The sequence below is a fragment of the Marmota monax genome, unplaced genomic scaffold, assembly GCF_021218885.2.
Source record: "Marmota monax isolate L192 unplaced genomic scaffold, Marmota_monax_Labrador192_F-V1.1 WCK01_AAM20220418_F8-fsc00182, whole genome shotgun sequence".
Taxonomy (NCBI): Eukaryota; Metazoa; Chordata; class Mammalia; order Rodentia; family Sciuridae; genus Marmota; species Marmota monax.
In genome coordinates this window covers 13,375-28,327 of record NW_026693043.1, presented here as the reverse complement: position 1 = coordinate 28,327, position 14,953 = coordinate 13,375, and the positions used below count along the sequence as shown (strand labels likewise).

At 44.3% G+C, this 14,953-nt stretch overlaps 1 protein-coding gene and 1 pseudogene across 1 annotated transcript; one reads left to right on the top strand and one right to left on the bottom strand.

The window, feature by feature from the left end:
* Positions 1-2,848: 2,848 nt before the first annotated feature.
* Positions 2,849-3,253, bottom strand: Mpc1l (mitochondrial pyruvate carrier 1 like). Its single transcript, XM_046453863.1, has one exon. It carries the CDS (start codon positions 3,251-3,253, stop codon positions 2,849-2,851), a length of 405 nt encoding a protein of 134 aa, XP_046309819.1.
* A 7,677-nt stretch (positions 3,254-10,930) lies between these two features.
* Positions 10,931-12,349, top strand: LOC124098906 (ras GTPase-activating protein-binding protein 1-like; annotated as a pseudogene).
* The last annotated feature ends 2,604 nt before the right edge of the window (positions 12,350-14,953 follow it).

Sequence of the window (14,953 nt, the reverse complement as noted above, 5' to 3'; positions counted from 1 at the left end):
AAGATGTGACATATTAAACTCAATAAAAACACCTGAATTGTGGGAAATGATTCAAGTGTGTTGGTGTCCAAAACTTCTGGAAAACTATCTCTGCCAACTCAGACATGTTATTACTGGCTTCATAAAGTAGTGGTAAAGAGATCTGTAGACAGTTTTAAATAGCCAAGGTCACAATATTTGAGAGTTTGGGGGGATTATGAAATTATTGTTGCCCTAATGATATGAAGAGATTCATTTTTATTAAAGCATTAATGACTTCTGTGGCTTTAAATACTAACATCCTAGGCAACAAAGGACATGACTTAGTTGGGTGATCATGTTACAAATTAAACGTAGTAAGCATGCAGTGTGGCATGGGAGTGGAGGTGCTGCAGTCTTGGGGACTCTGGGCATTTTGACCTCCAAATTATAAATGTAGATTGGTGGGAAATTATCAACAGGCATTGCCTCCTTTACCAGGTTAATTAGAAACCTAGCTGCACTGAAGTGTCTTCAACAGACAGTGGCCACTTACTGAAATATGTTTTGTTTTGTTTTTTGGTACCAGGAATTGAGCCCAAGGGCTCTGAACCACATCCCCAGCCCACCCTCTGCCTTTTTTTTTTTTCCTTGATACCAGGGATTGAACTCGGGCACTCGACCACTGAGCCCCATCCCCAGCTCTTTTAACATTTTATTTAGTGACAGGGTCTCACTGAGTTGCTTAGCGCCTCGCTTTTGCTGAGGCTGGCTTTGAACTCGAAATCCTCCTGCCTCAGCCTCCAAAGCCGCTGGGATTATAGATGTGCACCACCACACCTGGCTACATATTTTGTACAAAAATATGTTTTGTAAGACATGCCTGAAAATACATTAATTTCTACTCAGTGAAAAAACCTTTAATGTTTTAATAAAAATCTTGATATAATTCATTTCATAACTCAACTGGACTTTATGACTACATTGTAATCTGGATTATCTAAAATATTAAGAACCACCATTCCAAAAACTTTTCAAACCCATGCTCTGATATGTGCACATTAGTAATTGATCACACAACTGTAAACTAAGCTTCTTGTGACATGTCTTTGTAAAGATGGGCAATGACCTTACATGGTTCATACTGAGTACGGGAAACATGACAATTTTTATTCTAGAACCATGTGGTAGCCAGCTTCTCAGATGACCCTGGTGATCCTCACCTCCTGATAGTCCCACCCTCACACTGTCCTTCCAGCGTCTAAGGTTGCTGTGTGTGAACATAGCACGTGATAGTATGTCGCTGCGATTAAGATATAAGGTATGATTAAGGATCCTATCTTGGGCTCTCTCAGAATACCCCTAGAGGAAGCTGTGTGGCATCACTAGCAGCCCTAGGTGGGGCTCACATGACAAGGAACTGAAGCTCCCTGCAAACAACTCTAAGTGATCCTGGAAGTACATCTTTCAGCCCCAGTCCAAAGACTGCAGCACAGACTTCTGACCCTCAGAAATTCTGAGACTCTTCATTTTTTTAAGCTGTTAAGTTGTGGGCTGATTGGTTACACAGCGATAGATAACAAATACAATATACTGTCCCATAATCTGTTCCCCACCTCTACTGCCATATGCAGAATGTGAAACTGTCCCCAAAGAGGTCAATGCTTAGATGCGAGAAGGTGAGGAATCTTCTAGAATTCCACTAATGTAACTGAACCAAGAGCTGTTGTCTTCAGAACCTTTCAGTTTCCTTTCCAATTTCTTTGCATTTGAAAACTTAAAAGCAGTTTAAGCGGTGTGCAATGACACATTCCTATAATACCAGTGACTCAGGAGGCTGAGGCAGGAAGATCACGAGTTAGAGGCCAGTCTTAATAACTTAACAAAACCGAAAATAAAAACAAAAAGGACTGAGGGTATAGCTCAGTGGTAGGGCACCCCTGGGTTCAATCCCCAGTACCAAAATAAACAAAAGCATAGTTTGAGCACTTCCAAACATACATGGGTTCCCCAGTGACAGACCTATCTGGATCTTCCTGCATCCTCCAGAGACAAGGGCAGGGGGAAAATGTAGGGTCAAACGCCAGAGGGCAGCCTCTACCCTGGAGGTCATGGCCCCACAGCCCCCACCCTTCTCTTTTCCCTCTTCTTCTGCTCCTTGGTTTAAGTCTAGCACCCACAGGATCTCTAGGGAAATATTCTGGGCTACTCCTTTGACCACTTCCCTTCACACCCCAACCCTAGCTAGCATTCAACACAGGGTGATAGGTTAACTATCTATCTCCATTTTTGATAAGGAGGAAAGAATTATGGCCTTGTCGTTTTTACTTTTTATTTGCCTAGAACCCAGGGTTGACAGCAACCATCCTCAGAGTTGTTATCCCGTCTCCATGGCAGATTCTATAACTGATTCTAGATTCTCTAAGTGGTCCTTACAAGTTTACACTGGATTTCACATTCCTGTTTAAACTCACATGGAAACAATAGAAATAGCCCCCAAACTTTTTTGGTACAGACTTGTATCAAGTTTTAAAAATCAGGTGTGGTATTAAGCATGTGCCCCAGAGAGCCAAACAAAAAGGAACGGGAAAGCAAAACAAAGAACTATGAGCTAGTGGACGATGTTAAATGTTTTCCCAGTCTTTGTCCTCCCTCCGACCCCCAATGTGCAGATCCTCCAAGCCAAACTACCCTCCGCCAAAAACTGATTTCCAGTTCACAAAATAGGCAACGATCAACAGCTTCATTGTGATGCTATTGCTTATTAATCAAACTGCAGTTTTAAGTCATTTTCTCATTGTTTTTTGAGTCAGAACCAATTTCCATGGGTCTTCAGAAGGAAATGTGTTTCAGCCTGCAAGCTGCAAAGATCTGATGGAGTCCCCACACATTAGGAAGCTTTTGGGGGGCACTGGACACCGGAGCTAGCCGCTGGAGTTGCGCTGCCCTTGGCGGCGGTGGCCCGCTGGGCGTCACCAAGATAGTGATAGTTTATGTAGCGGCCAGCCTGCACACTCTGTGCCACCACGTTGGTGAAGTGGCACGCCATCAACAACATGTTTCGAGGCTGCACACGGTAGGCGAAGCGCATGAAGGTCATCGAGTACAAGATGAGCGCTGTGGTCATGCGGCCACTGATGAGCTCCAGCGACGCCTTCATGTCCCTCAAGGCGGCCAATGGAAGGCCCCAGTTGGCCACAGGACCCCAGAAGTGGGTGCTGGTTACGTAATCCCGGAACTCCTTAGTCTTCACGTAGTCTTTGGCCTTCTTCAACACCTCTTCCGTCACCCCCATGATCGCCTGGCCGTCGGACCGTCAACGGCCGAACTGGCAGCCCTCAATGACTTGGAGCGTTGAGCCCAGATCACACAGTGCCCCCAATGTGACTTCCTCCAGCGGCCTCGCGCCTTCCCCCATTGCCGTAAAGCGCCTCTGGCCGCACGTGCTGCTATCGCGTGGGGGCGTGGCTTGCCTTCGCGCCTGCGCCTGTCTAAAGTGCATCCGGGCTTCAGGCACGCAGAACCCCTGTCGTGTGCCTGTCTGGGTGGGCGCGCGTGCCTTAAACAGTGGACCGAGTGTGCCTGTGTCTTTGTCCCCGTGGAAGAGGTGGAGGCGGCTTCGCTCCGCCCTCCCCGCTGTGCTGCGGCCACATTCAGGGCTCCACGTGCAACCCAGGGAGGCGACGGCCCAGCTTCTGCATCTGTGCAGAGGAAACGTTGCCTGTTTTGTCCTTGCTGCTCATGGCGTGCACCATCACCAGCGTGCTGGCACACAGTGTGCGGGCTGTCTGCGACCCTACGCCACCATGGTGACGGCTACATGGCGCGGGCCACCGCAACCTGAAATCCCCCAGCTACCAGCTTTGGCCAGGAGGCTGTCGGTGCAAAATTCCTCAAGTAGTTATAGAATTTCACTCCTGGCACAACTGCCCGAGTGTGTTACTTGGAGGCATAGAGACTTTTTTTTTTTTTTTGGTACCAGGGATTGAATCCTGGGGCATTGAACCACTGAGCCCCATCCACAGCCATTTTTTATATTTTATTTAGAGACAAGGTCTCATTGAGTTGCTGAGGGACCCCCTGAGTTGCTGAGGCTGGTTTTGAACTCAGGATCCTCCTGCTTTGGCCTGCCAAGCTGCTGAGATCATAGGCGTGCGCCACCACACCCTGCTCATAGCGACATTCCACCAGTAAATATTTTAGCATGTGCCTCTGAAAAACAAGGAGTTTCGCCTACTTAACCACAACACAATAATCCACTCAGATAATTAACATTTACTACAGCACTATTATCTAATATGCAGTGCATATTTAAATCTTATAGTGTTACGGGTTTTTTTTTTCCCCCTTGTCGGAGGGGGAAGATTCAAGACCTAATCAAAGTTCACATTTCCTTAACTCTTTCAGTTAATCCATCATTTTAGAAGAGCTCCCCAGCTTGTTTTGCCTTTTGCAACATTGACATTTTTGAAGAGTCCAAGTCAGTGGTTTTTAAGAATGTCCCTAGGCTTTTATTTCTCTCTCTCTCTCTCTCTCTCTCTCACATATATTCATATTCATATATCTATATCTTCTCCCCGTTCTTCCTCCCTTCACTTTTGCTTGGCTGTTTTCTTTGCATTCCTCCTGCTTATGGTGGGGGACTATGCAGTGTGCTCCCTCCCTCCCTCCTTCCTTCTTTCCTTCTTCCTTTCTTTCTCTTTTTCTTCTTCCTGTTGTCAAAAGCTCAGTCCTTGTCCCCTATGCCAGTCCAATAACGAGGTTTTGAGAAAAAGGAAAAAGGAGGTTTATTGTTTGCTAGCAAAGGAGAAACACAAGGGGCTTCCGTCCCAGAGGCTGTGATTCTGCCCAACAGCAGGAAGTGGGGGATTTTAAAAAGGTGATTCAGTTTTTTTGTTTGCTTGTTTTTTGTGCGGTGCTGGGGATGAACCCAGGGCCTTATGCATGGGAGGCAAGCGCTCTACCAACTGACCTAAAGAGGCAATTCAAAGGATGTATTCTACATGTTCTCTGTTGAGTTGTAATTCACTTATTAATTTGGGAGATAGTCCTTTCTGAGATCATCTGGTACCATCCCTAAAGTCTAGATTATTTCCTTCCTATGGTGGGGACAGATAACTCTTGTCTAAGATGGGTAAGAAAGGTAATCCTGTTTCCCCTGAGATTACAGAGGGGGAGAGATTAGGGAGGGGCAGAGAGAGGAAAAGAAAGAAACAATAAGTTAAAAATAAGTTGCAGAGGCAGAGCAGCAAGGGCTGCATTCACAGCATAAAGTGGACCATGTTACATTCCTTTCTTTCTTTTTTTAAATTTTGCACTGGGGATCGAATCCAGGGGTGCCTGACCACTGAGTTACAACCCCAGCCCTCTTCTTTTTTTGTTTATGTATTTATGTATGTGTATATGTATGTATGAATTTATTTATTGGTATTGGGGACTGAACCCAGGGGCACTCAACCACTGAGCACATCCCCAGCCCTTTTTACGTTTTATTTAAGGACACGGTCCCACCAAGTTGCTGAGGCTGGCCTTGAACTCCTGCCTCAGCCTCCCTAACTGCTGGGATTATAGGCATGCACCACCACACCTGGCTTTTTATTTATTTTGAGACAGGGTGTCCCTAAATTGCTGATGCTGGCATCGAACTTGTGATCCTCCTGTCTCAGCCTGGGATTACAAGACATTCGGCTCTCCTTCCTTCTTCAAACAGTGGTGGCACGTCATGATATGTGACAGGGTTGGAGAATTGGAACGGTTTTCTCCTACACGGTTATCAAACCTGCAGTAGGACATATCCATCCATCCCACAGTAGCGGATCTCTAAAGGATCTTCAAGGAAAAGACGGAACAGAAGGAGTCTCAGAGGCTCTTCCCATGGCTTCACACCTCTCTTTCTTCCACTCTTTCGGAAATGAAAACCCAAAGTTTAAATAAGTTAATAACAAACAATAAAACAAATTTGAGGGGAAAAAATGTCCCAAGGCCAGGTATGGTGGCACATGCCTGTATTCCCAGAGGCTCAGGAGGCTGAGGTAGGAGGATCACGAGTTCAAGGCTAGCCTCAGCAATTTAGCAAGACTCTAAGCAACTCAGTGAGACCCTGTCTCTAAATACAAAGAGGGCTGGAGATGTGGCTCCATGGTTAGCACTCCTAGGTTCAATCCCCAGTACCAAAAAAAAAAAAATCCTTAATATGGATTTGTCTATTTTCTCACAATTAGTTTGAGGCTAAGCATTTTTTGTCAAAAATAACTCCACAGGTGACGTGTCTTTAGTGTGCCACAGTGGGAGGCGCCTTATACCATATTGTTTCATCATTGATGGCAAATTTGATATGTGGTTGAGGTGTCTGGCAGGGTTCTCCAAGGTAGAGGTTACTTATCCTCTCAGTACTCAACAAATAATGCAAAGAGGGGGAGGGCGGCTGCTTTGAGAGTGTATGGATATTATATTCTCCGAATCTTTGTATCTAATAGTTTTAATATCTGTTGATGAAAATTCTTTAATGACAAAATTAGAGATCATTTTCTCAGTGTTTTCTTTTTCCCATAAAAATAGCAACTGTTGAAAAGTAATTGAATATGCATTGAAATATTAATACTTTAGTGATTACAAACAAGTCTTTTGTATCTTTGAAAATTAGTATTCATTTGGTGTTCATTTACATTCCAAATATTTACAAATGCAGCTTAAAATATATAATATAAAGTGATACAATTTTTAGATAACCCTTATAAAATGTTAGGCTTCCAGATATGGATGACTGGCATTCTGGTCTAAATCAGTTCAGTGTAAGTTTAAATTAATAAATTAGCAAGCCTAAGTCTGGTGTCTGGGCATACACCTGTACCAGCAACTCAGGAAGCTGAGGCAGGAGGATCACAAGTTTGAGGCCACCCCAAGCAACTTAGTGAGAGCCTGTCTCAAATAAAAAGGGCTGGGGATGTGGCTCGGTGGTCAACCACTGTTGGGTTCAATCCCCAATACTAAAAAATGAAGTGTGTATTGAATGACTTTTTTATTTTAATTTTTTATTTCTTTGATACTAAGGATTAAACCCAAAGTACTTTATCACTAAGCTACATCCCCAGTCTTTTTTATTTTGAGACAGGTATTGCTAAATTGCCGAGGCTGGCTTGTAATCCTCTTGCCTCAGCCTCTGGAGTTGCTGGGTTTACAGGCATGCACCATTATGCTCTGCTTTGAATGACATTTTAGGCCAGTACTGTCAAATGATTCAGTATTCTAAAAAAAGTCTAAGCTATTATTCTTTGTACAAGAAGCTTCTGGTACTTGTAGATCATATCACATAGGTTGTCACTTGATTTTGATTACCTATGGTTAGGTAACAAATCCCCCCAAAACTTACTGGATGAGAACTACAACAATCCTTTATTTGGCAATAAATTTGCGATTTGGGCAGGACTTAATGGGGACAGCTCATCTACTCCATGCATCCCTTGCACAGCATGGTTCATCTTGGGGCTTGGAGGATCCAGTTTCAAAATGGCTCACTCAGCTGGTGTGGTGGTGCACACCTGTAATCCCAGCAGCTCAGGAAGCTGAGGCAGGAGGATTGAGAGTTCAGAGCCAGCCTCAGCAACTTAGTGAGCCCCTAAGCAACTTAGCAAGACCCTATCTCTAAATACAATACAAAAAAATGGCTGGGGATATGGCTCAGTTATTAAGTACCCCTGGGTTCAATCCTCAGTACCAAATAAAGAAAAAAGAAAAAAAAAAAAAAAGGGGCTCATTCATGGCTGGCCGAGTGATGCTGGTTGTTGGCTGGGAGCTCAGCTGGGGCTGTTCCAGGGTGAGGAGGCCTATTTTCCACATGGGCTACTCCACAGGCTGCTTGGACTTCCTCACAGCATGGTGGCTGACCTTTAAGAGCAAACATAAAAGAATCAAGTATAGCTGGGGATATAGCTCAGTAGCAAAGTGAAGCCATGCACAAGACCCTGGGCTCAATTCCCACTACCGCCAAAAAGAAAAATGAATGAAGAAAAAAGAACAAAGAACGAAGCGGAAGCTGTGTGGTAGGCAGAATTCTAAGAGGACCCCAGCAATCCTCACCCTTGTATCATCTCCCCTTGAGTGTGAATTTCCTAGGAATATCATTAACTATTACTCCCATCGCTATATGACACAGGGATTTTGTAGATGTAGCTGAGGTCTCACCTGGATTGACCTTAACACAGGGAGATTGTCCAAGGGGACCTATCTACTCACATGAGCTCTTTCAATCAGGGTTGTTTGAGTCACCTTTTTTGCTGCTGTGAGTAAAAGACCCGACAAGAACAATTTTAGAGGAGGAAAAGTTTATTTGAGGACTCACAGTTTTGGAGTCTCAGTCCATAGACGGCCAGCTCCATTCCTCAGGGTTCCAAGTGAGGCAGAGGGAAGCAGCTCACATGGTGATCAGAAAGCAGAGAGAGACTCCACCCTCCAGATGCAAATATACACCCAAAGCCACGCCCCCAATGACCCCCCTCCTCCAGCCACACCCCCCTTGCCTCATCACTCATCCCATCAGGGGATTAACTCACTGATTGAGTTAAGGCCCTCCTAACCCAGTCAGTTCTCCTCTAAAGCTTGTCTCGCACATGAGCTTTTGGAGGACATAATATCAAAACCATACAAGGGTCTAGAGATCAGAGACAGGAAGTCAGAGAGTCTAAGCATGGAGGCTTGGATATGAGAGATCCTCTGCAGCTGGCTCTGAAGGTGGGGTAGCCACATAACCTGGAAGGCAGGTGGCCCCCAGCTGAAGACCAGCAGGGAAGCAGAGAGCTCAGTCTTGGGAGCATAACGAACAGAATTCTGCTAACAGTGTGAATGAACTTGGAAGCAGAATTGCTCTTGGCCCTCCAAGAACTCAGTCTAGCCAACGCCTTCCTTTCAGCCTTTTGAGACCCTGAGCAGAGAATCCAGCTATGCCGTGTCCAGAATTCTGGCCACAGAACCATGAGCTGATAACTGAGTGTTTTTTTTAAGCCACTAAATTTGTAGTAATTGGTTTGCAGCAATAGAAAACTAATATAAGCCGTATGGGTTTTTATGGACCTAGCCTGAGAAATCATGCAATATCACTTTCTCTGTAGTCACAGAGGCACCCAAATTCAACAGGAGGGGACAGAGACTCACCTCTCAAAGGCAGGAGTATCAAAGTCACAGTCAAAGAAGAGTGTATGAGATGTGAAATATTATGGTGGCCACTTCTGGAAAAATACAGTGTACCACATTACTTGAAATTACCTAATGCTAGACCTGGAGTTGAAAGGATCTCACGGGTTATCTGTAAAAGGAGAATGACAGTGTCACCTGCCTCGGATTGTTGTGATGTTTCAGTGTGTTAATTCACAGTGACACTCGGAGTAGGCTGGGCAGGTACTAAGTGCTCAGTGAATTTTACTAGTTGTTATTTTTTTTAATTTAACCTTTATTTTCCATTCATTTATTTTTAATGTAGTGCTGAGGATCGAACCCAGTGCCAGTGCTTCCCCATGCTAGTCAGTCACTTGGCTGTTGAGCTACAACCCCAGCCCTTGACCTGTTGTTGTTGTTATTATTATTATTGGTAGCAGGGATTGAACTCAGGGGCACTTAACCACTGAGCCACATCCCCAGCCCTATTTTGTATTTGATTTAGAGACAGGGTCTCACTGAGTTGCTTAGCACCTTGCTTTTGCTGAGGCTGGCCTTGAATTTGCAATCCTCCTGCCTCAGCCTCCTGAGCCACTGGGATTACAGGCATGCGCCACTTGATGTGTTATTATTATTATCATCCATTCCAGCCTCTCATTTTACAAAGAAGGCCTGAGGCCTTAAGAGGTCATGTCATTTGCCATGGCAACACAATGAATATATGGGAAAATAGGATTAAGGTTTCCTATTTCTTGTATCTTCTGCACAGATCACTGTCAGTTCTGATAAGTTTTTGTCACTCTATGTCATAAGTTCCTTTAGGCCAGGGAAAGAATGGTACACACCTGTAATCCCAGCTACTCGAGAGGCTAAGGCAAGAGAAATGGCAAGTTCAAGGGCAGCCTGGGCAACTTAACAAGACCCTACCTCAAAACAAAAGGACTAGGGACGTATCTCAGTAGTAGAGTGTCCCTGGTTCAATCCCCAGTACTGCCTACACACACACACACACACACACATACTCACAAGTTTGTGTACCCATCCTCTCCTCCAGTTGAAGTCACTGTGTTCTGTTAGCTTAAGGGTCAGCTAAGAGGATTGTGAATGTAGCTTAGTGGTAGGGTGTGTACTTGGCCTGTGTGAGGCCTTGGGTTTAATCCTTGGCACTTCCCTGACCCCCACAAAAAAAAAAAAAAAAAGAAAGAAAAAGAAATATTTCTTCTCCCCACAAGCCTTTCCAATGTGTTGACTAGATGTGGCCCTTGTTCTGCCTATTCTGAAGGGCATCTTGGAGCTAGAGAAATGGAAGCACGAAGGAGCTTGCTTTACTGGTAGATGTTGGCTCTGTTGCCCCCATAGCCATGGCTGTGCATCCATGGGGCCAGCCAACCAGGGATTGAAGATGGTTGGAGAAAAACTTCATCCATACAGAACATGCACAGACTTTTTCTTGTGATTATTCCCTAAACAGTACCGTAGAACAACTATGTACATACCATTTACATTGTATTAGGCATTTTTTATTGGTTTGTTTTAGTTATGTAACAGTAGAGTCCATTTTGACTAAAACCAGACCAGCACAATTTCAGGGGAGGAATAGTTTATTTGGGGGCTCAGTGTCAGAGGTCTCAGTCCATAGACAGCTGGCTCCACTCCTCAGGGCTCAAGAAAGGCTGAACATCATGGCAGAAGAAGGTGGTGGAGGGAAGGAGCTCATGTGATGATCAGGAAGCAGAGAGAGACTCCACTCTCCAGACACAAAATATACACCCTGGTGTGTGCGGACGCACTTGCGTGAGGAATTCCTGCCACCTTCTGTGCTTGTTCCTCTCCCGCTCAGCCGCGCAGGTTGAATTGACCAAAGTAACGGTTATGGAGAAGCCTAGTCCCCTGCTGGTTGGGCGGGAGTTAGTGAGACAGTATTACACACTGCTGAAGCCCCAGACATGCTACCTAGATTTTATGGAAAGAGCTCTTCCTATGTGCATGGGGGATTGGATTCAAATGGAAAGCCAGCAGATGCACTCTATGGACAGAAAGAAATTTACAGGAAAGTGATGTCACAAAACTACACCAACTGCCACACTAAGATTTGCCATGTTGATGCTCCATGCTACTCTAAATGATGGTGTGGTGATCCAGGTGATGGGACTCTTATCAAACAACAACCAGGCTTTGCGGAGATTCATGCAAACATTTGTCCTTGCCCTGGAGGGCTCTGTTGCAAATAAATTCTGTGTTCATAATGATATCTTCAGATACCAAGATGAGGTCTTTGGTGGCTTTGTCACTGAGCCTCAGGAGTCTGAGGAAGAAGTAGAGGAGCCTGAAGAAAGACAGCAGACACCTGAGGTGGTACCTGATGATTCTGGAACTTTCTATGATCAGGCTGTCAGCAGTGACTTGCAAAAACATTTAGAGGAGCCTGTTGCTGAACCAGAGCCTGATCCTGAACCAGAACCAGAGCCAGAACCCGTATCTGAAATCCAAGAGGAAAAAATCTGGGCTCCTGAGGATGCTCAGAAGAGTTCTTGTCCAGCACCTCCAGATATAGCTCAGACAGTACAGGGAGACTTGAGGACATTTTCTTGGGCATCTGTGACCAGTAAGAACCTTCCCCCCAGTGGAGCTGTTCCTGTTACTGGAATACCACCTCCTGTTGTTAAAGTACCAGCTTCACAGCCCCGGGCCGAGTCTAAGCCTGAATCTCAGATTCCACCACAGAGGCCTCAGAGGGATCAATGAGTCCGAGAGCAACGAATAAACATTCCTCCTCAGAGGGGACCCAGACCAATCCATGAGGCTGGTGAGCAAGGTGATATTGAGCCCCGAAGAATTGTGAGACATCCTGATAGTCACCAAGTCTTCATTGGCAACCTGCCTCATGAAGTGGACAAATCAGAACGTAAAGATTTCTTTCAAAACTATGGGAACGTGGTGGAGCTGCACATAAACAGTGGTGGAAAATTACCCAATTTTGGTTTTGTTGTATTTGATGATTCTGAGCCTGTTCAGAAGGTCCTTAGCAACAGGTCAGTCGTGTTCAGAGGTGAAGTCAACTGAATGTGGAAGACAAGAAGACTGGAGCTGTTTGGGACAGGGACCTGGAGGCCCTGGAGGTGGCCTGGGCTGTGGAATGAGAGGCCCTCCCCATGGAGGCAGGGCGCAGAAACCAGGATCTGGAGTGGGAAGGGGGATTGCTCCACGCAGTGAATTGCTCTTCACTGATCTTCATGAACCATAAAAACCCCAGCTTCTGCAGAAGGGTGAATTTCTTCAACCAGCCTTATAAACTGCTTAAGTTTGTGCAGTTTTACTTCTTTTTGTGTTAATGGTGTGTGCTCCCTCCCTTTTCCCTTCTCCTGGCCTTTTAGTCCTTCACTTCCAGTCTTGTGGAACGCTATTTTAGGAGTAACGAATTTTTAAAGAAGAAAAAACGAAAAGACTGAATTTCCTTGCTTGCTTTGCATATACAGACTGGAATTAAAAAAAAAAAGCCATTTCCCCCAAAGGAATGTGTCTTGCTTATTACTGACATTTGGTATGTTTCATTCATTGGAATATTTCTTACTTGTTTTCTACGTGTTTCAAAGCCTGCGAGGAATGAGGATTTGATAAGCACTTTGGAGGCAGGAAAAATCCAAATTGTTTATTTTTTGAGACTTACGATTACCTTCTGATGTGGAAAAATTGCCATTGGAAAATTTGACATTTGATTTCTCCCTGATGTGGTTAAAAACTGAATGAAAGGTGTTAATAGAACTTTTTTCTTTTGATATGTGATCACAAAATAATTCTAAAACCTACTGTTTTTACCATTGAAATTTAAACTGTGAGATAGGTTTTAAGTGTCTAGAATGCAATTAATAGGCTTTTCTTGAACTGTTAGATTCTTTTGAAGTAGAGTTTTTTCATATTTCATTTGTATTTGTTTAAAAAAGAAGAAAAATCCCCCTAACCAAATAACAACCAGGGCAAAAACTGTTGTGCCTTCTATTTATCTTTGGTTTCAATCTTGGCAGTTGTTTAAAGAAAAAATAATAAAAAGAATTAGAAAAAAATTATACACCCCGGATCCACACCCACCAATGCCCACCTCCTGCAGCCACACCCCACCCCTCTTCAGTGACCACTCAGTTCATCCCATCAGGGGATTGGTTCATGGATTGGGTTAAGGCTCTCATAACCCAATCATTTTTTCTCTGAACCTTTTCTCTTACTTTTTTTCTTTTTAGTTGTAGATAGACACAATACCTTTATTTTATGTATTTACTTTTATGTGATGCTGAGGATCGGCCCCAGCACCTCCCCCATGCGGGGGGTGAGTGCTCTACCACTGAGCCCCAATTCCAGCACCTTCGGAACCTTCTTGCTTTGTCTCACACGTTAGCTTTTGGGGTACACCTCACATCCAAACCATAAGAGACATAATTGTACGAGCATGGAATATATTATTTAATTCAGACCCCAGCACCTCTCTTTCCTCTTCCCCTTCCCCATGCTCTCTTCCCTCTATTGATCTTTTTCCCATTTACCTATAGTTATTTTTAAATTTAATTTCCTACGGATGCACATGATGGTGAGATTCACTGTGCTGTATTTATATATGAACAGAGGAAAGTTCTGTCAGATTCATTCTCCTGTCTTTCCTATTCCCACCCCTCCCTTCCCTTCATTCCCCTTTGTCTACTCCACTGAACTTCTGTTCTCTCCCCCGACACTGCCGTATTATGTGTCAGCATCCATGCATCCGCATATCAGAGAAAACATTTGGCCTTTGGTTTTTGAGGAGCTCACTTAGCATGATAGTCCCTAGATCCATCCATTTATTGGCACATGTCATAATTTCATTCTTTATGGCTGAGTATGTGTGTGTGTGTGTGTGTGTGACACACACACACACACCACATTTTCTTTATCCATTCATCTGCTGAAGGGCACCTAGGTTGTTTCCATAGCTTAGCTATTGTGAATTGTGCTGCTATAAATAAGGATGTGGCTATGTCATTATAGTATATGAGGTATTATGTCATCTAAACATGATTTACAGGATAGAGGATGAGCCAGGCCCAGTGGTACACATCTGTTATCCCAGAAACTTGGGAGGCTAGGGAAAGAGGATCATAAGTTCGAGGCTAGCTTCAGCAACTTAGCGAGACCTTGTCCCCAATTTTTAAAAAAAATTAAAAATGTATATGGAATGATGCGTGTGCAGGTTCTATGCAAATATGATGCCATTTTACATGAGGGTCTTGAGTATACACAGAGTTTAATATCCATGGGGGGTCCTGGAACCAATCCTTGGACACCAGGGTGCAACTGTGTAGCCTTTGTATAGAGTTTGTGCCTTGTGAGAGTTTTTGATTGTGCAGTTATGATGAAGGGGCAGACTTATTCTGGGAAGGGAAGGTAAAGCATAATGGAACCTGGCCAGCAGTTGAAGGAAGACAGAGACGCAATGGAGTGTCCAAGGTGAGCTGAGAAGGGTGCAGAGGTAGGAATGAACCAAACTATCACGGACTTTACCTGTCTGAACTAAAGGTAGGGAGTGACAGAACAGTTTTAGGCTTAGAGAACAGCAGTAATGCTGTCCTAATTGTCCCTCGCCGCAGATGGATCAGCCTGCCGTGTGTTTCTCCCTCTTTAGTAGATGAGACGAAACAGGTAGGGATTTATCATTATTTTCAATAATATTACTTTCCCATTGATCTTATTGGAAGTGGCATTTTTACTCTTTGTGCTGCCTTTTAAACGTGAACCCCGCTGTGTGACTCAACTATGAGATACGAACATGAACATGGCTGTCAAGTTCATTATCATCCTTAAAAGGAAAAAGATGGGAGAAGAC

Coding starts and splice junctions, on each gene's coding strand:
- Mpc1l (XM_046453863.1), bottom strand. CDS start 3,253: ATGGGGGTGACGGAAGAGGTGTTGAAGAAGGCCAAAGACTACGTGAAG.